Source organism: Pseudopipra pipra, chromosome 14 (genome assembly GCF_036250125.1).
Source record: "Pseudopipra pipra isolate bDixPip1 chromosome 14, bDixPip1.hap1, whole genome shotgun sequence".
NCBI classification, from domain to species: Eukaryota; Metazoa; Chordata; class Aves; order Passeriformes; family Pipridae; genus Pseudopipra; species Pseudopipra pipra.
In genome coordinates, this window is record NC_087562.1 from 8,612,303 (window position 1) to 8,635,980 (window position 23,678).

At 57.3% G+C, this 23,678-nt stretch overlaps 1 protein-coding gene across 2 annotated transcripts; it reads left to right on the plus strand.

Moving 5' to 3' along the window:
- Positions 1-424: 424 nt before the first annotated feature.
- Positions 425-22,314, plus strand: TANGO6 (transport and golgi organization 6 homolog). Of its 2 annotated transcripts, XM_064671062.1 has the most exons (17): positions 425-1,132; positions 1,392-1,508; positions 2,277-2,415; positions 3,144-3,268; positions 3,729-3,891; positions 4,405-4,487; positions 6,759-6,871; positions 8,183-8,359; positions 9,811-9,937; positions 10,467-10,646; positions 13,512-13,646; positions 15,087-15,596; positions 15,789-15,846; positions 18,041-18,193; positions 20,111-20,262; positions 21,238-21,351; positions 21,976-22,314. In XM_064671062.1, the coding sequence occupies exons 1-17, from the start codon at positions 440-442 to the stop codon at positions 22,150-22,152; spliced, it is 3,216 nt and encodes a 1,071-aa protein (XP_064527132.1). In that variant the 5' UTR covers positions 425-439; the 3' UTR covers positions 22,153-22,314. The 2 variants fall into 2 exon arrangements, with proteins under 2 accessions (XP_064527132.1, XP_064527133.1); XM_064671063.1 differs by lacking the exon at positions 425-1,132 and having other exon boundaries at positions 1,163-1,494.
- The last annotated feature ends 1,364 nt before the right edge of the window (positions 22,315-23,678 follow it).

The following is a 23,678-nucleotide window of genomic DNA, read 5'->3' on the forward strand; positions in this document are numbered from 1 at the left end:
TAGTCATGAAACAGTTTGGGTTGGGAGGGACCTTAAAGATCATATTCCAAATTCCCTGTCAGGGGCAGGGACACCTTCCACTAGATGAGGTTGCTCCAAGCCCCGTCCAACCTGGCTGTGATGGCCACAGATGGGGCGACCACAGCTTCTCTGAGCAACCTGTGCCAGGGCCTCACCACCCTCACAGCCAAGAATTCCTTCTCAATATCCCATCCAACCCTGCCCTCTGTCAGTGGGAAGGAATTCCCATTGTCCTGTCACTCCCCCCCTTGTCCCAAATCCCCCTCCAGCTCTCCCGGAGCCCCTTTAGGCACTGGGATCGGCCCCACCCTTTCCCCGACCTCCCCAAGATGGCGGCGGGCGGTGCGGCCCCGCCCCTCGCTCGACCTTCCCAATATGGCGCCAGAGCTTGGTCCCGCCCCTTCCCTTCACCCCCAAGATGGCGTCTACCGCTGACAGCGACCCCAACATGGCGGGCGGCGCAGACCCGGAGCCGGAGCTGGGGCGCATAGTGGAGGCGCTGGAGTTGCTGCTGCGGCCGCCCAGTGACCGGGACAGCGCTGCCGAGGCTGCCCAGGAGCCCGCCCTGTGCCCGGAGACGCTGCGCAAGAACGCGGCGGCGCTGGAGGAGCGGCTGTCGCGGACAGCGGGCTGGGCCTCGCTGAGTTCCCTACGGGCGGCCGTGCTGTCTTGCAACCCCGCGCTGGCGGCTGGGGCGGCGGGCGCGGAGCCGGGCTGGGCGGCGGCCTGCGGGCTGCTGGTACTGCTGCTGTGCCTCAAGGAGCGCCTGGCCGCGCTCGCCGCCGCCCCTGCCGCCGCCGCAGCCCCCGGCGCGCCGCCTCCGCCCGCCGCCGACACGCTGAGCGCGGGGCAGACGCGGGCGGTGCAGCGGGCGCTGCGGGCCGCCGTGGGGCTGGGGCTCCTGCCGCACCTGCCGCCGGGGCTCGGGCCGTGCCCCGGGCCACCCTCGCCACCGCCCGGCTCCCGCGGGGCCCGCCTGCTCGCTGCCGCCGCCGCCCTGGCCGAGCTGGCCCGGCTGCCCGCGCTGGGCGCCCCGCTGCTCGCCCGCCACCTCCGCCTGCTGCTCGCCGGGCTCTGCGTGCTGGGACACGGCCCCGCCGCCCTCTGCCAGGTCCGTGCGACACTCGCCCCCTCGTGTCCCCGCTCTCCCGGGGCTGGCGTGGGTGCCCAGCCGAGCCCCAGCCCGTTCCCCGGGGCCGAGCCTCGGGCTGGTTGCCCAGCGCTCCCTCCCATGTCTTGCCCGTAATTCCCCACGTGAAAGAAGCTACAGGGGCTATGGAGCCCCAGAAGGGGCTAGAGGGCACCGGATCAACCAGTGGGTTTAGTGCCCAGCCAGGCTGCCCTCACCACGCCGGAGTGTTTTGTTGCAGGGCGTTTCGGAAGCGGAGCGGGCACGGTGCCGGGAAGCCCTGCAGGACATCCTGGACCGTGTTTACCAGCCACTGGCAGTGCAGGAGCTGCTCGTCCTGCAAGGTCCGCCCAAGCAGGTACCCAGCGGTTGAGGGCCATCAGGGTGTGTAGTACCTGTGTTCCCACAGTCCGAGGGTGCTGCTCTCCTGGAAATGTTCTTACACTTTAGAAACCAGTCCTGGAGCACTGATGAAGCTGCCAGGTGTGTGTCATTCCAGCCCTGCCATGCAGGGGTGCGTAGGTGGGTGTGAACCCAGGGACTGTCATCACCGCACGTTCCACCTTGGCTTTGCACCCATATCCACTGTGCCCGGCCAAGTGGAGCTCCTGCTCCTCCAGAACCTGCCCCTTCCCACTCATGGGGTGACACAGGGCACTCGCTGCTGTTTGGGGCCATTCCAAAGCCTTGTGAGGAGGAGGAGATGGGAAATCTCCTGAGAGTTGTTTTTGGAAAGTCTCTAAGGGATAATAATAGAATCCTGGAATGGTTTGGGTTGGAAGGGACCTTAAAGCTTATCCCATTCCAACTAGACACCTTCCCCTAGACCAGGTTGCTCCAAGCCCCATCCCACCTGGCCTTGAACACTGCCAGGGATGGAATAACATGCTGAGCACTTGAGGACTGACCAAAAGTTAAGGAATGTTGGTTTGATGGTACTTGTGGGTCCCTTCCAGCTGGCCTGTCATTAATTCCTAATTTGCTTTGTGCCACTGGCTGAAGCAGCAGTTCAAAGCCTGTCCGTGTCCTGTGCTCTCTGGCAGGACACAGGCTGTTTGCCCATCCGTGGAATTTGCACAAGAGTGTGCAAATACACTCCTTACCCTGCTCCTGTGTTCCTTTCCAGAGTGCTCCATGTCCCCGAGCAGGCCTGGGGCCAGCTCCAGCCTGGCTGCGGCGGCTCTGTGGGCGCCTGCTCTCTGAGAGGCTGCTCAGGCCCAACGGGGTGCAGGCCGTGGTTCGGGGTGTCTTGGAGGGCACAGGAGGTGAGTGGGGGCTCTGGGCCTCCAGGATCACAGATTCAGAGATGTCTGGAATGGTTCATCCCACAAGAGGCCCACCAGGGCAGAGCCACCAGAGTATGGACGTGGCAATCAGCTTTTGCCAGGCCAAGATGACTCAGTGACACACAGATTTTGCCTCTGACTGTGGTGAGCTCCTAGACTGCCCTAATTTAGGGTACACTGTCATTTTTGAGGCCTACACTGAAAACCTCCAACACCATTTAGCTGTTTATGCCTCTATGGTGTCACACCTCATGTGTGTCCAGAGTGTGGTCTGTCCCAAGGAGTGCCCTGTCCCAGTGCCAGTGCAGTGGGAGCCATGCTGGACTCTGGGCTGTGAGAGCTGCAGGGACAATGAGACCCATCCCCTGCTTTCCGTGTCCTGGCAGGGAGGGAAACTGTTGCTATCCAAAAATGAATCCCACAGATATTAGTGCCAAAGCCTCCTCTAGCCAACACCAACCTGATGGCACTTCTAAGCATGACCTCCCTCCACCTTTTGTCCACCTGTCCATAGGAGTTGTTTTCCATTATCAAAGCTCTTGCATGGGAATTTTCCCCCTTCTGTCTTTAAGTTCAGGTGTCTCCTGAAAGATGGTTGGTTTAATGACAGCAATAAAAGCTCAAAATCCAATTTTTGGCCAGGAACACCTGGCTTCAACCAGAGCTGGCCGCCGGTCAGAGCTGATCCAGAGTTTCTGCTGCTGCAGGTGGTGCTGGCGCTGAAGCAGCAGCTCTGGACTGGAGGAAATGTGACGCAGTTGCGAAGATCCTGGCTTCCTGCCCACAGCAGTGCCTCTCCCTTGAGGACTACTACAGACAGGTGTGCCCCCAGGTAAGTCCCTCGTCCCTTCTGCCTGGGAATGCAGAGCCAACTCCAGCTTGGAGGGTGTTGGGACTGCCCTTTCTGCTTGAGCGTGGCCTGACTTGAGCCAGCATAACATGGAGATGTTTTTCTGGCAATGGGTCACGTTTCCACTCTTGAATTTTCCATGTTTTATTGAAATGCTGGATGATGTTGATTGTACAAGCTGCTCGACACTGCACTACACAGAGCTCTGTGTGGAGCTCTTGTTTCCAGCCTTTGGCTCTGGGAGTGGTGCAGGCTCTTGGTTTGAGCCCAGAAAAGCATTCTGTGTGTGTGGAAAGGACGCTGGCTCTTCCATACTTGCAATATCATGCCAGATGACCAGCAAAGGAGCACATGGACAGATCCTTGTTCTCTGCCAGGAGCCAGGCTGCCCCCTCTGAGGGCATGCTGATCCTTTTTCCTTTGTCATGGACTTTCCTTGCAGATTCTGGACTTGCTGCACATCCAGGACAAAGTGGCAGCACGGCAGTTCCAGCGTGTGGCCACCACCACGGTGCTCACCATGGCCAGGGAGCACCCACAGCTGGCAGAGAGGCACCTGCTCCAGCCACTGCTGTCCCCGCTCCTGCGGTGCTCTGAGGCAGCAGGTACCACATCCAGGAACGGTCTGGTTTCTTTCCTCACTGATTTTTGTCATTCCATCGGAATTTCTTTGGGCTACAGACCATGTGAGCTCAGCTGTCCGTGCTGGCCACGTCTGTCTGTGTGGTTACATCATATTTACTGCCACTTGAGCCAAGTTACTCCAGCGTGGGAGCCGAGTGCTGTGGCTCCTGCCATGGGCTCCTTGGGAAGCTCTCCCAGTCTGACACCCTTGGTTTGGGCTTCCAGACGGAAGCCATAGGTTCCCCACCCAACCAGCAGCTCTCCAGGGAATCATTCATCATTGTGAATTGTGGTCTGCCTTGATTTCCATGTGTCCTTAGGGGTTTGCAGCACAATTAGGACAGCTAACGAGGGCTCCTCTGTTCCCATGGGGAGGGGAGAGAAGGGAAGGGAGCCATGGAAGTATTTTCGGGTGCAGGGTATGGCAGGGCTGCTCTGCTGCTGGGCACTCTGGGGTGCTTTAGGGTGCTGATGTCTCTGCCCTTTGCTTCCAGAGCTGGCAGTGGAGGATTTGGCAGCAGGGACCATGCTGGTGCCAGAGGCAGAGCTGGGTAGCTGCGTGGAAGATGTGCTCAAGGTACCATGTCTGATCTGGGGGAGAAAACTCTGAGAAAGAGCTGGTTTGAGACTTTGTGAGCAGTTCAGTGTGTGTTGGATCAGACAGACCCGGCATCTCCTGCAGTCATGCCAGACTCACCTCATCCTCATCTTCAGGAGTACCTTGGCCTCTATGTGGGCTGTGCCAGGGCCTCATCACCATCACAGGGAAGAATTCCTTCCCAATATCCCATCTAACCCTGTATTGTGGCAGGGAGAAGCCATTCACCCTTGTCCTCTCGCTCCAGGCCCTTGTCTAAATTCCTACTCCAGCTGTCTTGGAGCCCCTTTAGGCACTGGAAGGGTCTTTTAAGTTCTCACTGGAGCACAGATCTTGGCTTTCATGTTTGGGGGAGAGATGGGGTCCATCCTTGTGTTCCCTATGAAGGATCAGGGTTTTTTGTGGAGGCTTCTCCTCTGACACCTTCCTTCATAGCGCCATTTCCTACCATTCCCACCAGTATCCCCATTGCCACACTGCAGGCTCCCCTGCCTGCCCTGACAGCAGCTTCCTGCTGCATGTTCCAACCCAGAAGGACATCTCCAACCCTGGAATTCAAATTTCAGAAGCTGGTGACTTGGTTCCTGGCATGCCCTGAGGCAGGCTAAGCTCTTAAATGCTGAAATTGTTGTCTGTTTTCCCAGGAATGATCTGTTGTAACTGGCTGGCAGGCAGAGACTGGTCTGGAGGGCTGCTCCCTCCCAGTGCCGTGCTGGGGGGGTTGGGGTGGGTCCCTCCTTAATGGCAGAGTGCTGGAGGCCTGACAACAGCCAGATTAGTGAGGGGACCCTGGATTTGGGGAGGTTTCTTGTCTAACAAGTGTCATTTGATGCTGAGTGAGAAACCATCCTTGGGGCTTCATCAGGGAGGCTTTGTGTACACAAGGGTCTGGGGAGGAGGAATGGCTCCGTGGGGATTAGCACAGGGAAACAGGTCTGTTTGCATCAATGGAGCAGGGCAGGGTGTTATCAGGGCCATCTCCCTCCTACCTGGGCTGTCACACTGCCTCAGGCAGGTCTGTCTCCAGGGCATTTCCAGCCCTGGAATGGGGATTGTGAAGGAAGGTCAAAGGTCCAGGTGTGGGTTGTGGGAAGTCAGAAGTGTGGGGAACAGGAGGTCAAGGGTGTTGAGAGGAGGTTGGAGGTGTGGGGAGCAGGTCAGAGGTGTGCGAAGCAGAAGATCGGAGGTGTGGGGAGTGAGAGGTTGGAAGTGTGGGGAACAGGAGATCAGAGGTGTGGGGAGTGGGGACTCACTCTGCTGTAGAGGGACAGCACTTTCTGAACAAGCCATTGACCACATGAGACAGCTGGAAGTCCCTTGGAAAACTTGGGAAAAGACTTTATTACCCTGCCCTCCCCTTTTTTTTTAAGCTAAAAACTGTGGAGGGTAATAGAGCCTGCCAAAACCAGGACCTGAGTACCAAACACTGAGTAAATCCTGAGTCCAGCTGGCAGGATTTGGTATTTAACCACTTTCTAGACCAAATTTTCCCAGCTTATGGCTCTGACTAAAAGCATCATACCTGGCTTTTAGTTTTGGATAATTCCTTTAAAAGGATACAAAAGGAAACACAATTACATGAGGCTTCTGTGAATGCCATGAGGCTTCTGTAAGTGTTTTTCCTGTGCTCTATGGGCAGCAAGGTGGGACTTGTATGCAGTGAGCCTGAGAAGGGTGTGCTGGATTCATAGAGGGCATTGACAGTGATCTGGGAGGCTGCTCGTTGAGGTGGAGGAGAGGAGCAGGGCCCTGCAGCTCCCCCAGAGCCCCTTCAGCCCCCTGAAGAGCCCCTACAACATCCCCAGAGCCCCTGCAGCTCCCCCAGAGCCTCAGCAGCTTGGTGTCTCAGCTCAGCACCCATCAGCCCAGCTGCCCTGCTAGGGACTGATCTCTGTGTTTGAGATTTGCCATAATTCCATAAAGATTTGCTCATTCCAAGGTGCCTGTTGCATCTCTGGGGAAGGCAGGATCTTACCTCTAAGCAGTAGACTTCCCAAATATCTGGCTGCAGCCTTCCTGTAGCTTGGAGCCTGCTGTGGTTAAGGAAATACTTGGAGAAAAATGGTGCTGAAGCCAGGTTTTGATAAGGAATATGGCATAATCAGGGAAAACAGGCTCCAGACTGAAGGAAGAGGCTGAGTACCCTCCACCATCCTCCCCAGCAGCCGCTCTGCGCACAGACATGTTCCTGTCCTCCCCTCTGTTCCACGCAGGTGTTTGACTCCCCTTTCTGTGCCCTTCTCTCTGTAGGTGTATGTGGTTGGGAATGACAGCTCAAGCCTGCTGCTGGGATCCTTACAGTCAGTCCTGGGAGTGGTTTTTTCCCTCTATTCCTTCGCCAAGCAGAATGTGTCATACTTACGGTAAGGAAGGATCGTGCTCAGCTCTGCTTGGTTCTTCTGGGCTTTGCCCACCTCCAACAGGCACTCTGTGGTCACAGACAGGAGCAGAGATCCATTTTCTCATCCCAAGGAGCTCTCATTCCAATAGGGCAGGAACCACAGGCAGGGTACATGACCTTACTGACAGCCCTGTGCCCAAGGAAGCAGTTCTCACTTCAGTTTTTGTCTTCCCTGAAGCCAGAATGTTCCATGTAGAGACAACCGTGCCCTTGGGAGCACAGATTGACTCTGCCTAGAGCAGGGATTGTGGTTGGCCATGGATGGAGGTGGTGATGCTGGGACCTGGCTGGGTGTCAGAGTGATCTACAAACAGGATAAAAACTGGATAAAACAGCTCAGGCGCTGGCTCTTGGAAATACAGGATCATTCTCCTCATGTCTGGCATCACTCTCCTGTGATCCAAGCAGGACCTGCCTCCTGGCAGCTGTCCCTCATGCCATGCCCAGTTCCCCAGAATGCTCAGTGGAAAGCACCATGTCTGCTAGTCGTGGTGACAGGGACAGCGGTGACCAGGCACTGGCTGTCCTCTTTCCTTGCTCCCCCCAGGCTTTTCCTGGGCTATCAGGAGTTTGGACCAGCCTGATGAAAGCATTCCTGGTGGGGTTACGCTGTTCTCTGGTGATCCTGGCGTGTGCAGGCTTTCCCTAAAAGGTGTGTGTAGACACGGCCTCTGCTGCTATTGAAGACATCGTTAATCACTTCAAAGAGCAGCAAGTGCCGTGGCAAGTTGGTGGAACACGCCAAGCTCATGCTGCTGGGCCAGCAGTCGCTGCTCCCTTTGCTAAGGAATTTGGCAGGGTTGACTACACTTGCAACTGCCTGGAAGTGTTCGGCTTTCCAGACCCCTGGCACAGCACGGCGCAGCCGCTCCACCTCATTAACCTGCATCTTTCCTTGGCAGGGCTCCCACGCAACCTCACAGTGCTCCTGTCTCCTTCCTGCTCTCCCTTGGCACTGCCACCAGCCCTTGTCACCTAGCCATGAGGCACAGGCACGGCGTGCCAGGGATGTTCACAATACTCCCTTCCTCACCGGGCTCAAGTCTGGAGGGACACAAATCCTTCCATCTGGGAATGCCAGAGGGCAGGATGTGCTTCTGGTCCCCTTAGAAACTGTCACAAATGCCTTCAGCTGCCGGAGCCAGAGCATTCCAAGGAGAGCCCATGGCCGCTTCAGAGTGCTCCAGTCGTATCCGTCATCCCAAAACGTGTGACACAGGGAGGGGAGCAGTGGGTAGAACAATGTCACCACTGCTTCCTCTCTCCTTGCCAGCTCCCTGTGCCAGGAGATCCTGCTGTGGTTCCTGGAGAAGGCGGAGCGGGAGCAGTCGCTGGCTGTGCTGGAAGGCCTGGCCGGGCTGGGCAGCACCGTGCCCACCCTCCACCCGCGGTGCCGGGTCTGTGCAGGCAGCGAGGGCGGTGCTGCCATTGCAGTGGAGGACACCATCAGGTGAGTGCTGTGGGCACAGTCCCCAGAGTCACTCAGCACCCAGGGCTGTCCAGGGAAGCCTGTCAGAGAGCCTGGGTGAGTGGGGTTTCCCAGGACCATCCCACCATGGTCTCATTCCCTTAAGCTCAAGCAGGTGATGCTTCCTCACAGCCCATGCAGCCTCCAGGTTTTCTGCATGCCACACAGAGCTCTGACTTCCAGCCCCAAAAAGCATCATGCTCCACCTGAGTGTGGGTGTGCACTCACTGCCTGCTTTTCCTGACTCCAAGCCCTGCCTGCGGACTGTCTGGGAATGGGATGTGCTTTTTCAGCCCCAACACCCCGCAAATTCAACTTCCACTGTCCAGCCTGAGCCTGTCTCATGGCACAGTGAGTGGAGTCCCTCGAGCACAGGTGGTACTGTCACAGCAAGGACTCTGGCAATGCCAGCGTGGCGGAGCAGTGACTGAGCTCCTCTGGTGTGTGCAGATGGTCTCTAAGTAGAGGCAGAGCATGGCCATGCTGGGAATAAACTGCAGCCATTAGTCTCCAGCCATGCAGAGCGGGATATCCGGCAGCCGGAGATTCGGTTTAAAGCGAGGGCTGTCAGCTGGCAGGGAGGGCCCAGGGCAGTGCTTTGGGATAGGCAGAAACATGGCTGTGTCCAGGGATGTCCGTGGGGAGGGTGTGCCAGGAGCTGGGAGCACCTACAGTAAAATCTCCACAAATATGCTTGGTTTGGCTTTTGTTTTAATCTATTCCTGACCTGAGTTAGAATCACAGACTTGTTTGGGTGTGAAGGGATCATTCCACCTCCTGCCATGGGCAGGGACACCTTCCGTTAGACCAGGTTGCTCCCAAGCCCTGTCCAACCTGGTCTCGGACAATTCCAGGGATGGGGCAGCCACAGCTTCTCTGGGCAACCTGTGCCAGGGCCTCACCACCCTCCCAGGGAAGAATTTCTTCCCAATATGCCATCTAGCCCTGCCCTCTGGCAGTGGGAAGCCATTCCCCCTTGTCCTGTCACTCCAGGCCCTTGTCCAAAGTCCCTCTCCTGCTTTTTTATAAACTCTTTAGGTACTGGAAGGCCACAATTAGAAGCAGCTCTGCCCTGGTTAAACTGGGAATACTTTAAACTTACTCCATAATAGCCCTGGCTCTGCCCATGTTCATGTCCCTGCTTCCATGGCTCTGACCATTACATGACTTAGCCAGCACTAATCCTGTTATTTGTGGGATGGCTGGGTTTGGGCTCATGGTTTCTGTCAGTAGTGTAGTTTTGATAATGAAAGGAGCAAATGATCACAAATGACCTGGGCAGTGTTTGGCTCAGCTGCCTCCAGGCTCTGCTGGAAAACACTGGGAAGGAAGGCTTCCAGGAAAAGGCAGGCTGGGACTTCACTTTGCCCTGGATCTGGGGAGTCAAGGGGGTCTGGATTTGTTTGTGTAAGTGACTCAGTAACCTGTTCCAGTGATGAAGATGAGGCCCTGTACCAGAAGATCTCCTCAGAGCAGTGCCATGTGCAGAGCTTGGTGGAGCTTCTGTCCCACTGCCAGAAGAGTGGGCTGACCGGAGACTTCTTCATCCACTGCCTGAAGGTGAGGGCAGGCCTGTCCCTGGTTGGGGCACACCTGCAGGAATGGGTTCCTTGGAAAGGAATCATCCCCCTGTGTGTCCCGGGATACGGCATGTGCTGGAGCAGCCCTGTGTGTTGGGTGGGAGAGCCGAGGAGAGGGAGGAACCCTGTCCCTGAAGGGGTTAACCCTTATCCCCTCTGGGCTTTTTTAACAGCATGAGCATGTTTGAAGTTTAATGGTGTGTTGGAAGCTGAGAATAATCCCTGTAGCTTCCCTGGCTTTTATGGAGGGGCCCCAGCACCTGCTTCCTTTCATCCTGCTTGGAGCCCCTGCAGTTCCCTCCTGGCCTGGGCTGGGCTGGGCTTTTCGTGTCCCCCCTCCAGTGCATAGTCACACAAGGGGATAGTGATGGGACTCCCAGGAGCTGTGGCAGCTGTCAGAGACCTTCAGCTGGAAGGTCCTGGTGTGTGAGGAGTCAACTGGCATTCCTGGCACTGGTTACCAGCGTTTAACCACTGCGTCTCTGTGCCCTGTGCTTCCTTCCTGGCAGGAGCTGACTCAGGTGGCTGCAGAGGACGAGGTGGCTCCAAACCCGACTGTGGAGCCTGGAGGGAGTTTGCTGGAGCTGGAGCAGGATCAGGCCAGGCAGGAGAGGAAGCTGCTGGTCCTGCAGCTCGTGGCTGCGCTGTGCGAGAGCGTCTCGGACACCGTGTTCACTGACATTGTGCAGGTTGGTCATGGCAAAGCCCAGGGGGATTGGCTGAACACTTCCAGGAGGAAAGGCTGAGAGAGTTGGGATTGTTCAACGTGGGGAAGAGAAGGGTCTGGGGTGACCTTGGAGCCATTTCCAGTGCCTAAAGGAGTTCCAAGAGAGCAGGAGAGAGACTTTGGACAAGGGTCTGGAGTGACAGAACAAGAGGGAATGGCTTCCCACTGCCAGAGGGCAGGGTTAGATGGGATATTGGGAAGGCATTCTTGGCTGTGGGGATGGTGAGACCCTGGAACATGTTGCCCAGAAGAGCTGTGCCTCATCTGTGGAAGTGTTCCAGGCCAGGTTGGTCAGGGCTTGGAGCAACTTGGTTGGTCTGACTGTGCTCCTATGTCAGTGAATGGGCAGTGCAAAATTTATTAAATGTTGTAATTTCAAAAGCCACTGGGGCTCCTTGACCATGGTCCCCAAAAAGATTATTAAAACATGGCACATCTGCCCGTGAGCACACGCTGGGTGGGGGTGGCTGTCCCACACTGTTCCAGTCAGGAATGCAGGTGGACACTGAGGGCAGCATGGTATTCCCCTGCAGTCTTTAAACTTCCACATCCTGTTCTTTATTGCTGTTTTTTACCCCAGCGCCCTGGCTGTGCCAGCTCTCTGTGCCTGCCGTGGGCAGAGGCGGTCACTGCTGAGGCAGGTTTCCTCACGTTTCCCTCTGGGACAAAGGATCCTTTGTGTGCTCTGCAGCATTGGGGGGGACACAGCCAGCACTGCTTTGTCCCCACCTGCCTCCCCATCACACCCACCTGCAGGGCTGGAGAGTCAGGGTGGGAAACAGGGAAGGGTTTTGCCAGATTTCAAGGTCCAGCCTGAGTCTGGTATAAAAACCCACCACCAAGGAAACCCAGACAAAAAATCCATTATCCTCCTGCCCGGAGTTGTGTTTCAGGGAGGCCCCTGGGCTGAGACAGGCAGTGGCAGTGCAGCCTTTGAGCAGGTTCCTTGGGGCGTTTGGGGGGCCCTAATGGGGTAGGAACAAGTGGGATCCATCTTTCCAAGGCTGGAGCCCAGGAACAGTGGCCGCTGTGGCCCCCCTCAGCTGCACATTTATTTACATATTTTGCCACATAACCAAGGTCAACTTGATTTCCTTTCTGTACTAAGGATTCTTTCCTCCTGCCTGAGAAACAACCGTGCCCCAGGGGTTTATTTTTCAAGGTTTTTTCCTCTCCCACATTAAAGTGGGGTTTTTTTTCTTTCTAGAGTAGTTCTTTTTACTTTTTTTTCTCAGCAGCCATCTACTGATTGTGTACTCACAATGTTCCTTTTCTTTACATTAAATATAATTTCAACCTCTTCAGCTCGTGTGTCGCTGTGTTGTGAGAGCAGATATTCCAACTTTTTTTACTTTCTTGCTGTTTGCTGAAATTTCTGCTCTGACATAATTATTCCAGCAGGTACCTGAGCCTTTTTTGCAGTCTTTTCCAAAGCCTTTTCCCACAGCCTCCCTCCTTAAGGGATGTGCTCAAAGAAGCTGGCAACTGAGGAGGAAATGATGGCTGCACCTAGTGCCTGCGTCCTGGGGGCTGGAAGTTTGGGATTTGGTGCAATAGGACCTTGTTGTCCTCCTACTTTGTTTTCCAGAATAGGAGCACAATAGTTCTTTTGCAACACACCTGTTAGGTTGGAATGACCCTGATCCAGCCCTTTTTTCCCAGGCTTGTCCCAAGCCATGGTGTGGAGAAAATAAGGCACGGAGAACATCAACTCCCTAATTTTCAAGGTCTGTTAGGAAGGCAGAAAGCCCGTGGGATCACAAGTGTCGGTGCCAAGAAGGCTGATGCCAGCCAGGCAGGATCGTTATAGGCTTGTGGAAAAAAATATTGTGGGAAAAATAGAAAAATAAGAGAACACGGGAAATAACCCAGCTGGAATATCGGCTGTGTGGGAGTAAGGGGACTTGGCACTGGGGAGCCGTGGGGCTGGGACTGGAGCTCCTGGGCTCTGGAATTTCCCAAGCTTTTCTCTAGCCCAATTCCATACAGAGCCTTGTTGCCACCACCCTGACTTTCCCTCACAGACTATCCCAGTTGCCCTCCCAGCTTCCATCCCATGATGGAGCTGGGTTCTTCCTGCTCCTGCAGCCTCATGGGGGCTCCTGCTGCCAAGAAACCCCTACCAGTTTTACCATCACCTTTTCCTATGGCTGTTTTGGGTGTGACTGCCAAGTCCACGCCAGAGCCTGGCAGCTGCAGCCACTGGTGGACTGGGCTGTGTGGCTCAGCCACTCTCCATCCATGCTCCCAAAATCCTCACCCACAGATTCACACAGCCTGGCATGGGGCTGGGGGCTGTGATCCCAGGGAGCCCATCTGTGCTGCTACTGGAGAGGTGGGTGCGGTTCGGAGGCTCCAGCACCCCCACAGCAACCTTGAGAGCCCTGACTCCCTCCTGCATCCCCAGTGCATCCCCATCCATCCCCCAGCTCTCCAGGGCTCCCAACACTGCTGAGTCCCCTCACCTGCTCAGGTGAGATGGCAAGGGGAAGTAGAGGGAAGGCAACTGGGATGGTCTGAGAGGGAAAGTCAGGGAGGTGGCAACAGCAGCAAAGTGGGAAGAGTTTCACAGAACCACAGAATATCCTGAGTTGGAAGGGACCCACAAGGGTCATTGAGTCCCACTCCCGGCCCTGCACAGGACACCCCAACAATCTCACCATGTGCCTGAGAGCATTGACCAAACTCTTCTTGAATTTGTGTGGACTTGTGTTAGAGAATGGCATAGGCTTGGGAAATTCAAATGGATGCAGAGAGACCAGGAAGGCTAAAGAGGAGGTGGGGTCACCCTGGGGATCCCTCCTCCTGACTGTTGTTCCCCTGGCAGGTGCAGGAGTTCGTGGCAGCCATGCTGCAGCGGGCCTGTGTCAGCCCAGCGCGGGGCCCCGGCGCGGCGGCCGAGGCACAGACCCTTGCTATGGCCATGGGGCTCGTGGCTGCCCTGCTTGGAGGGGCTGTCCAGGTAAGGGGCAAAGCTGGGGGGCCTGGGGACAGGGCGTATGGGCCCTGCCAGCCCCAGCCCAGGGGGGCTGTGGCAGGGGAGCTGGGTGCCTTGGGTTGGGGTCCCTGCTGGGGTCCCAGCCTGTATATGTGTGTGTATATACATATATATATATGTATATATGTATGTATGTATAACATATATATTGTTTTTCCTTGGAGCGGTGTGGGGGCACTGGCCAAGGGTTCAATCCCAGCAAGACATCCCTGAAATTAATTTCATTTATTTATATATGTATACTATATTAATATATAGTATAAATTATATATACTATAATTTTATATATTATAAATGAATATATTAATTTATAATCCAAAGTTTGCTCCCAAGAAGGTGATGACAGAGCGGTGCAGCCATGTACAGCATCTTTAAATACCAAGACTGCCTCCTCTGCATCGCTACACACCATGAGCTCCAGCTGCGGAGTGCAACAAACGTCCCATGTGGGCTGTACCCTTCTTGAAAGTACTCTGTATTTTTATATTTACATTTTTTACATATTTATATTATTATTTACATCACTCAATTACCACATTATACCAATATATATATATAGAGAGAAAGAGCTGCCATGGGAGCAATGGCCCATCCATTAATGCGCTGCCATCACTGAGCTGCTGGAGTTGCTTCATCCCCGGATTTGCCCAAAGGAAGATCCAGCTGTTAATGTTTTTTCCATTCATTTATTGTGTCTTATTGCTAAATTTCTAACACTGGGAAAAGAACTTTACTTGGAGAGAAGTTAAAGCCAGAGTCTTGTGGCTGCAATGGGCCCCTCCCATTGGAGTGCCTGCTCCCATTCTGGTGTTAATGGGAGCGACGTAACTTGGGAAATGGAATGTGAAAGGTTTTGGAAGCAGCTGCAGAGCTGTTTGGGTTTCAGCAGCCAAGGAGTTTTTATGCAATCATCCAAACTCTCCACTCAAGTTAAAGCACCCTTTTCAGGCCTCACAGCCCAGAATTTAGCAGTTACATCCAGGTTAGGGCAGGAGCTTCTCCTGCTCAGAACAGGTGGCAGCTGCTGTGCCAGGAATGTCCTTCCAGGCAGGATTGATGGCAAGCCTGACATGGTGCTGGGAAGATGATGGGAGGGATGTCCCTGTTTTGGCCTCCATGCACAGACAGGGCTGTCCTCCAGGCTCATGCCCTTCTCACCTTCTCGTGTGGCACCTGCTGGATATGCCGGAGATGGGATAGGTGCTGGGCCATGGGCATTGCTGTTCAGAGGAGCTTGTGGTGCTTGAAGCCCAGAACCAGGGATGGGGATGGGAGTGGCCATGGGGCTACAAAACAGACTCTGGGGCTCATCATCCCCATGCTCTCCTGCCCTGCCTGGAGCATCCCAGGGAGCGGATGGATCCTCACTGTGGTGGTACCAGTGCTGCTTTTCTCTCTCCACAGCTCCAATCCAGCGACTTCTCTGTGCTGAAGCGGCTGGTGCCGCTGCTGGAGGAGCTGTCCCACACCTACCCCGAGCCCCTCACCCAGGAGTTGGCCTTGGACCTGCGCATCGCCATCTGCACCCACGGGGCCTGTGCCCCCGACGCAGTGGGCGCCGCTGCTGACAGCGTGCTGGGGAGGAAGCCTGGGATGGGAGTGCAAAGCCCTGCTGGCGTTCCCAGTGGAGCCCCCAGCCCAGGGGGCAGCCGGGCCCCGCTGCAGCACAGACACAGCAGCCCCTCGGCTCGTGGAGAGAAGAGCACAGAGCAGAGCACAGGCCACGAGCCCAGTGCCACTGATCCCACTCCAGCCCCGTGTGCCAAGAGCCCGGCCCCAGCTGGGCTCCAGGAGCTGCTGGTGTCAGCCTACGACCCCCAGCCCCCCGCCCGCGCTGCTGCCCTGCGCCACCTCGCCAGCCTGGTCACCCAGCGGGATCCAGAGGCGCTTCGGCTTCAGGAGAAGTTGCTGCAGGTACTGGGCTCCTGCCATGGTCCCTGTCACTTGCCGGGTCCCTGTCCCCTGCCATGGTCCCTGTCCTGTGCTGCAGTGCAGAGCTTGTGCTGACCATGCCATTGGGCTGGAGATGGTCCCGATTACTGGAGCCCTCTGGCCTTGCTGGCCCAGCCCAAAGTCACTGCTGATTGCACTTCCCCTTCATTCCAGGTGTTCCTGGAGAATGTGCAGCACGAGGACGCCTTTGTCTACCTCTCAGCCATCCAAGGTGAGCGATGCCCGCTGGGACGAGTGCCAGTACTTACTTCGTCAGGGAAGGTTTTGTGCTGGGGGCACTGAGAGGGAAGGAAGAACAGCAGAGCTGTGGCCGGGCTAAGGGCTTGATGTCTCCTGCCCTCCCATACTGTGGCTCTGTGCCGTTTGGTTGAGCCTGGAGCCATATGTGGGCTCTTTGTCAAATTCCTGAAGCTCCAGGCTTTGTCTCCCAGTTCTTCTTACTCTCTGAAGCTGGTCACTGTCTCCATGCCAGGTCTGTGCCACCAGCTGGGGCTGCAGTTCCAGCACGGTGTGGGCACAGCTCTGGCACCTTGGTCTGACATCCACTGAGTGGTCTATTCAACTGAGGTTGGCAGAGGAGCAGGGCCGTGGGGACCCACCGGTGCTCCCTCAGGGCTCTGCCAGGTCCATTCCCATGGCCACTCCCACTTCCCAGGAAACCCTCAGGCTGGTTCTTGCTTCAATGCCCTCAGCACAGCCCTGTGGCACCAGGCTGCCCAGGCCTGCACCGCAGGCAGGTGCTTCCACACCGGGGTGGTGTGAGTGTCCTGTGTGACAGCTGACACGGCTGGTCACAGTTCGCCGGGTTCCATGGAAGTAGGTGCCGTTCCCTTGAACCACAGCAATGCCGGCACTGCTGTCATTGGGTTGGCAACCTTTGGCAACAGTTGGGAAAGGAGTTTATCCTTTGCTTCCCGCTGCCTGTACAGTCTTGAGAGAGACGGGTCTGTCCTTGCCCAGCGGCTGAAACACAAAGGCTGTAACCGTCCCGGTGATTAACGCGCCGGTGCAGCTGCCGCCGCGTTTGGCAGCACGGCCGTGATTAACCCTGATGCGGTTCCTTGCGGCCATGACTCACCCGGCCCGTGGCAGCAGCACCTGTGGCGAGCCATGCTGAGCATGGGGCTGGTGGTTGTCCCGTCTGGGTCCCCACAGCCCCACTCGCTCCCCACCACAGTGGCAGGGCTGGGGCCGAGCCGGTGTTGCGACACCACTGGCTATCACTGAGCTGGACTCCAGTGGTGTATTCCTGCTGTACTGGGCACTACACCTAAAATCCTGGAGTTAATTTTGGGCCCCTCATCATAAGACAGACATTGAGGGGCTGAATGTGTCCAGAGAACAGAATGGATCTGGGGAAGGGTCTGGAGCACCAGGAGCAGCTGTGGGAGCTGGGAGGGCTCATCCTGGAGAAAAGGTGGCTCAGGGGGGACCTTCTCGCTCTCTCTAACTCCCTGACAGGAGGGCAGAGCCAGATAGGGGTCAGGCTCTGCTCTCAGGGAACAAGGGAAGGATGAGAGCAAACAGCCTCAGGTTGCACTAGGGGAAGTTTAGGTTGGATACTGGGAAAATTTCTTCATAGAGAGGGCTGTCTGGCCCTGGCACAGACTGCCCAGGACAGTGGTGGAGTCCCCATCCCTGGAAGGATTTAAAAGCCATGTGGATGTGACACTTGGGAACATGGGTTAGTTGGTGGCCTTGGGAGTGTGGGGAAATGGTTGGACTTACTGATCTTAGAGGGCTTTTCCAATCCAAATGACTCTGTGATTCTGGGATAAGGCAGTGCCAGATGTTACTGCCTTGCCGGATGTGCCTGGACTTGCAAAGGGTGACCCACACCAGGCGCCCTCCGATAACCAGGGAACAGGGCTGGAGGCGAAGCTCCTGGAGGGCCAGGAGCTGGAGCTTACCGTGACTCAGTGCTTGGCACTGCCAGGGCAGCCTCTGCTGCTCGCTCCTTCCCTGGAGAGCAGCCACCTTTCCCCATCAGAGAGTTGCCCAGTGCTGCCAGAGCCCTGCCTGGCACTTCCCCCAGCCCACATCTCCACAGGGACAGCGAAGCTGGTGCAGCCCCATGGCATTGCCTAGCCTGTGTCCTGTGTCCGGGATCTGATCATCCCTTGTCATCCCTGGGGAGATGCAGCAGGCATTGGGTGCACTCGGGCTCAGGTCCCAGTCTGGGCCAGGTGAATTCAGCAGGGGCAAGGACACACTGGCACCATGTGCCAGTGGCTGGGAGCTGGGAGCAGTGACCAGACCCTGTGCCTTAGCATCACCTGTGGTGCCCAGCTGCCCCCAGTGTACCAAGTCCACACCAAGTCAATGGGCATCAACCAGCAGCAGTGAGCGGGCACCTGCTGCCAACTGCCAAATTACTGATTTTCCAGCTTTTTTGTCCCCCCCAGGTGTTGCCCTGCTCTCCAGTGAGTACCCAGAGCGGATCCTGCCCATCCTGCTGGCACGTTATGAATGCCCAGTGCAGGGCACCGAGGATGCCGTGGCCACTGTCACCAGGATGAAGCTGGGCGAGGTGCTGATGCGCGTCACCCGGGCACTGGGTGAGTCCATGGCCATGGGCATGGCAGTGCCCCCTGCCATCAGCTACAGCACCTCTCGGCCTTGCCAAATCCCAGAGGAAAGCCCATGGGGGATTTTTTTTGTGGGAAATAGAGAAGGGTCTGGAAGCCGAAGAGTGGCTGGCTGGGGTTTGCTGATGGCAGGAGCAGGGCAGTGGATCCTGCCAGCAGCCCACTGTCCCTTCAGCCAGCAGCGCCGGGCTCAGAGGCTGCTGGGAAGCGCCTGGACACGCAGGGCTGAGGGGTAGAAGCTGCATGAGGCCTTTCCATCAGCTGCTGTTGGGACACGTCCTAAAATGCCTCATCTGACTCCCTAGAGAAGGCCAGACCAGCGGGAGCTTGCAGCCGGAGCTCTCCATCTCCAGGGGGGCGGCAGCCGGTGTCCCACTGCTGGGACAGCCAGATGGGGGTCCCTGGTCACCAGCCAGGCACTGTGTACTTGTTCAGGATTGCTCCTGCAGAGCCTGGACCCCCCAGGCCCTGGGGCCGTGACTCCCCTGCGACTTCTGCTACATCCCCTGGCCATGGTGGCATCCCTGGGCTTTGCCAGCTGTGCCATCCCACTGGTGCCAGACTGTGCCACTGTCCAGCCCCCCTACTGGGATGGGGACAGGGCATCCCACTATCACCTGGGGGGCTCCAGTGATCAGCAGCAGAGCCTCTCAGTCCCTAAAGACCCCGGGCAATGTCCATGTGTCCGCTCCAGCGCTGGACATCCCCTGGCAGCTGCCCTGGGGATGGTGGCACAGCCTCCCTGTGCTCTCCCTGCTCCCCACGGTGCCGCTGCCGCAGGCAGCAGCTCCGGCGCGTCCCAGCTCGCCGGCGTATTTATAGAACAAATTGCACCAAGTTGTTTCTGTTGCAAGGCTTCAGGATCCGAGAGCAAGGATTTATCCAGCACTTTCAGGATCGCTTTGCTTTGTGCAGTTTCAAGATGTCCTGCTCTGCCAAGATCTCTTGCTCTGCTTCTCTCCCACCCCATCCCTGTCCTCATCCCTGCCTGCCATCCCACTGGAGCAGCTTTTCCCATCCAGAATGGGATTTTGCAGCAGGAAGGGAAATGCTCTGTGCTCCTTCTGTGGCCATCTGGCACAGGGCTGGTCTGCTGTTGGCTTCCAAGGGAATACATCCCACTCAGATCACCCAGCACTACTCAGACTGCCATAATTCCAACCCCTGGGATGCAGTCAAGAGCAGGATGCATTTGCAGCAAGCCTGGCCATCCTTGGCATCACAGCACTGCCCTAAGCTCCACCACCCTGTGCCAGTCCCCAGCCCTGAGCTCCCACATGCAGTGAGATGGGGACCCTCCACTGCCTGCAGGAACTATTCCTGTCCTTGCATCCGAGGGCATCCCAAGGCATCCATCCCACTGCCTCCATCGGCTGCACAACAGCAGGATCCAAGAAGCTTCCAGAGCCTGGGAGAACTGGAAAACCACTGAGCTCATGGGCCAGCTAGCCTGCTGGAGCTTTCTTTCTGGCCCCTTGAGCCTCTTCCTCCAGGAAGCCATGCCCACACCATGGGGCACACGGCTGCCCACCTCCCATGGGATGACCACGCTCCTGGGGTGTTTGTGGATGCTGGACATGGGCCCTGACCTCTCGTTAGCAGCTCACATGTCCACAGCGCCTTCCTGTGCTAATTGGGGTGGGGATTTGGGATTCACGCTTGGTGTGTCTGTGAGACCTTGAATGGAAGAACTGGGATATGCTGGAGGGCCCCCATAGGGCATGTGCCAAGGGGCAGAAGCCACCCTTGAGTTGCTGCATCCAGCTGTTCTGCACTGCTGCAAGGGGGATGCCCAGTCCATCTGCTCCCAAAGGAGCCAAGGCTTCAGCAGGGAGGGACTGTGGGCTTTTCCATGCTGGTGACACACCGCTCTGCTCTGTCCTGCAGGGGACATGGTGTTCCAGCACCGGGAGCCGCTGATTCGGGCCTTCCTGCGGGGTGCCCGGGACCCTGACGGAGCACTGCGGGCCAGCAGCCTCTCCAACCTGGGCGAGCTCTGCCAGCACCTTGGCTTTCAGCTGGGATCCATTGTCCAGGAGGTACCAGCTCCATCCTTCCCCGGATCCCTGTCTGGGGAGCGTGGGGCCATCGCTTGTTTACAAGTGGGTTCGTTAGTGTGTGGTTGGGCTGCTGTGGACATGGAAATGGGACATTTCCATATGGAAATGGAACATTTCCACAAAGGACATGAGCGATAAGAGTGATAATTGCTTATACCGTGGAGTATAAAAGCTATTGGGCCTGAAGCAAACACTCAGAAGGTTCTAGCCCTGATTTTTAGGTGTCTACTCCACCCATGGCATCTGCTGCCAGAGGAGACCTGGGGGCACAGGTGGTGCCTGCCAGAGACACCTCCTGCTTAATGACACTTAGTTACCCTCCCGTTATCATAATTATCATAATTATCGTTATCAGTATGGCTGAGCCATCCCTTGCCCTGGCTGCAGGCTCTGAGAGAGACACGGCTGCCTGGAGCCGCTGGCGCTGTGATCCTGGTGGGATGAGCCCAGCTGTCGGCAATCCAGCAGCCCTCAAGCTGGTGGGTCTGTGCTCCCTGGGAGCCAGACCTTCGCCCCCCTGGTGCTCCTGGAACTGGAGCCCACATGGATTTGGCACTCAGGCTTCTCCCCTGGTTGCCACTCGGCATCAGTGGGTCCCGGTAGTTGATGCGATGCCAACACGCCACGCGCTGCTATTTTGGGAGGGTGCAAGCTCTGCTAATTCTCCTGGCTGTCACTGCTGGGGTTTAATTAGATTCCTTTGACTCTGCCTGATTTTTATACAGATTGTTATACAGCTTCCCGAGGCATCCATGTGCTGCCTGGCCCCAGCAGGAGGAAGGGCTCCTCGGAGCCCATGCCCCGCAGGAAACGGGACCCCCCAGCTGGGTACCAGGCCAGGCACTGAGGTCCCATCTTCATCCTTGGAATGTCCCCAGCATGGCAGCAGCTGCTCAGCCGGGATCCCCCACATCCCGCAGCCCTTGCTGATGCCCCCCTGCCCTGTGCCCACAGGTCACCTGCTGTGTGACGGCCATAGCCCAGACGGACCCCAAGGCCGAGGTGCGAAGAGCTGCCGTGCACGTGGTGGTTCTGCTGCTGCGGGGGCTGAGCGAGAAGGTCACCGAGGTGGGTCACCTCAACAGGCTTGTGGGCATCCCTGCCCCACTGGGGCTGCAGGGCTCATTCCCAAGCAACTTCCAGGGAAAGTCTCAAGGGACTGAGACCCCCAACTTTGGCCTCCCCCACCAAAGGGCCCACTCAGCAGATCCTGGGAAAGCAGGGACTTTGTGGGGGCATCCCTCTATGCTGCTGGGATGTTCCGTGGGGCCGTGTCATGCTGTGGGTAGTGCCAGCTCTCAGGAGCCGTGGGAGTTATTCATCACTGATTTGACTTGGAAATGCCCAGCGTTTCCTCCACTGTGGCCTCCCTCCCCAGTTCCCAGTAACAAGCATGTTGGGACTCAGCTCCCATGGAGGAAACAGCTAGTTCCCCATGGGAATCCCCGCAGCCGGGATCTCAGCATCCCCCTGTGCCTCTGGGCTGGAGGTTCACCACAACGTGCTGCTGGTGTGTGGGGAAACTGAGTCACAGGAGCCCAGAGCTGTGGTCGGCAGTGGTGGTGCTGCAGTGTCCTGGCACCAGCAGTGCTGGGGGAAGGGGCAGCCCCACACCTGCTGGGACACGCCGAGGGGGCGAGGGCGGGCGAGGCACCAGTGGGTGCTGACACTTTCCATGCCCGCCATATCCAGGTGCTGCGGGACGTGCTGCTGGACCTGTACCGCCTGCTGAAGCACGTGGTGACGGCCGAGCGCGACGGTGCCACAGTGCTGCACGCACAGCTGGCACTGGAGGAACTGGACACCGTCATGAGGAGGGTCCTGTTCCCCCCACAGACGCTGGAGAAGAAGATTGTTGTGCTGCCGTAGCAGGGCTGAGCCTGTGGAAATGAACTGTTCTGCTCTGACATCAGGGCCAATGGCTCCCAGAACGGAAGGACTCGCTGTGCCCCCGGGATGCTTCCGGCAGGTGCCGGATGGGGTGGGGAACCTCGCTGGGACGAGGTGTGGGATTAAACAGAGACACACTCAGCCCTGTGTCCGTGGCATCTGTGGGTGCTATTGTGGCCATGTCCTGGGTCCAGTGGAAGGATGGGCATCACCCCCAGGGCCAGCATCAGTCCCTGGGCTAGTGTAGCAGCCAGTGGGGCCAGTGCCTCAGGCTCCCTGTGGCCAACCAGCCACAGCTGCCCCTGAGGGGAGTTGGGAGGGTGAGGGACTCTGCTGTCTGCACCCCTTGAGTGAGCATCCGTGGCCCCCCCTTGGCATCATATACCACAGGGATGCTGGGGGGTCTCAGGTCTCCTTCACCGCAGAGTCTGAGGATGGGCCCCTCCGCTGTGGCACCAGGAGCCCTCTCCATGCCAAGGAGGGGCTGTGGGACCCTGTGGCTGTAGGCACTTGTCTGGGACCAACGCTCACCACCATGTGCTTTGGGACACCCCAACATCGGGGTCACTCCCACCTCCAGTCAGGACAGCCCCCGTGGGTGCTGCAGCACCACAGGCCTCATTCCTGCGCTGGGAGTTGCTGCACACCTACAGTGGTGGGGGAGCAGAGTCCTCAGGAGCCTAGCCCTTACCCCTCTCACTCCCCTGGCACCATGCAGCCCCCAGCCCCTCCATGTACAACGCCAGGTGCCCATTTCCCAGCTGCCCTGTGCCATACCAGATACTGGGGGGGGGTCTGGCACACCCCTTCCCTACCAGGCTGGGGGCCCTGAGCTGTGTCACCACCCCTGTGCTGTGCCATGCGATGTCCTGAGTGGCAGCAGGAGCACATTGTCCTCACTGGAGAGAGCAGCGGTGGCCAAGCGCTCCTTCTCGTTCCTGGTGCTGTGTTGAACCACAGGCATGTACCAGGGTGCTGCTGTAGCAGCTGTGCCTGTCCAGGGGCTGCCACAAGTGGTGGAGGATGAATTTGGAATGAAAAGTCTCTTTTGATGCCACTGGCTGGACACTGTCTGGCCATCCTGCCTCTGGCAATAAGGCCATGTCCTGCCTCTGGGAGCAAGCTGTCTGGCTGTCTTGCCTCTGAGAGCAAGGATGTGTCTGGCTGTCCTGCTGCTGGAAGCAAAGCAATGGCTGTGCTGGGGATGGAGGTAGTTTGATTCCCACCTTGGACAGCCACAGGCACACCAAATGTGAGGGGTCCCTGATGAGGGCACAGGGAGGGCTGTGATGTGGGGACACACTGCCCCTGTCCTGTGTCCGCCCTCCCCATAGTTGGGCACCTGTTGCCACAGGGACCCTGGCAGTACCACAGCAGTGGCACAGGCCACACCAGTCTGACCCCACCATGCTGGGCTTTGCACCCCTGCACCCCACTGCTGCCCTGTGGGAGCCCTGCCTGTGGTGCTGAGGGTCCCAGCATATCCCTGTCCCATCCATGGGTTC

Bases quoted from the DNA above. Each gene is read 5' to 3' on its own strand.
- TANGO6 (XM_064671062.1), top strand. From the start codon at position 440: ATGGCGTCTACCGCTGACAGCGACCCCAACATGGCGGGCGGCGCAGAC. The intron at 3,892-4,404 runs GTACCACATCCA...CTTTGCTTCCAG, and splicing joins GCGGTGCTCTGAGGCAGCAG to AGCTGGCAGTGGAGGATTTG. The intron at 15,597-15,788 runs GTACTGGGCTCC...CCTTCATTCCAG, and splicing joins TTCAGGAGAAGTTGCTGCAG to GTGTTCCTGGAGAATGTGCA.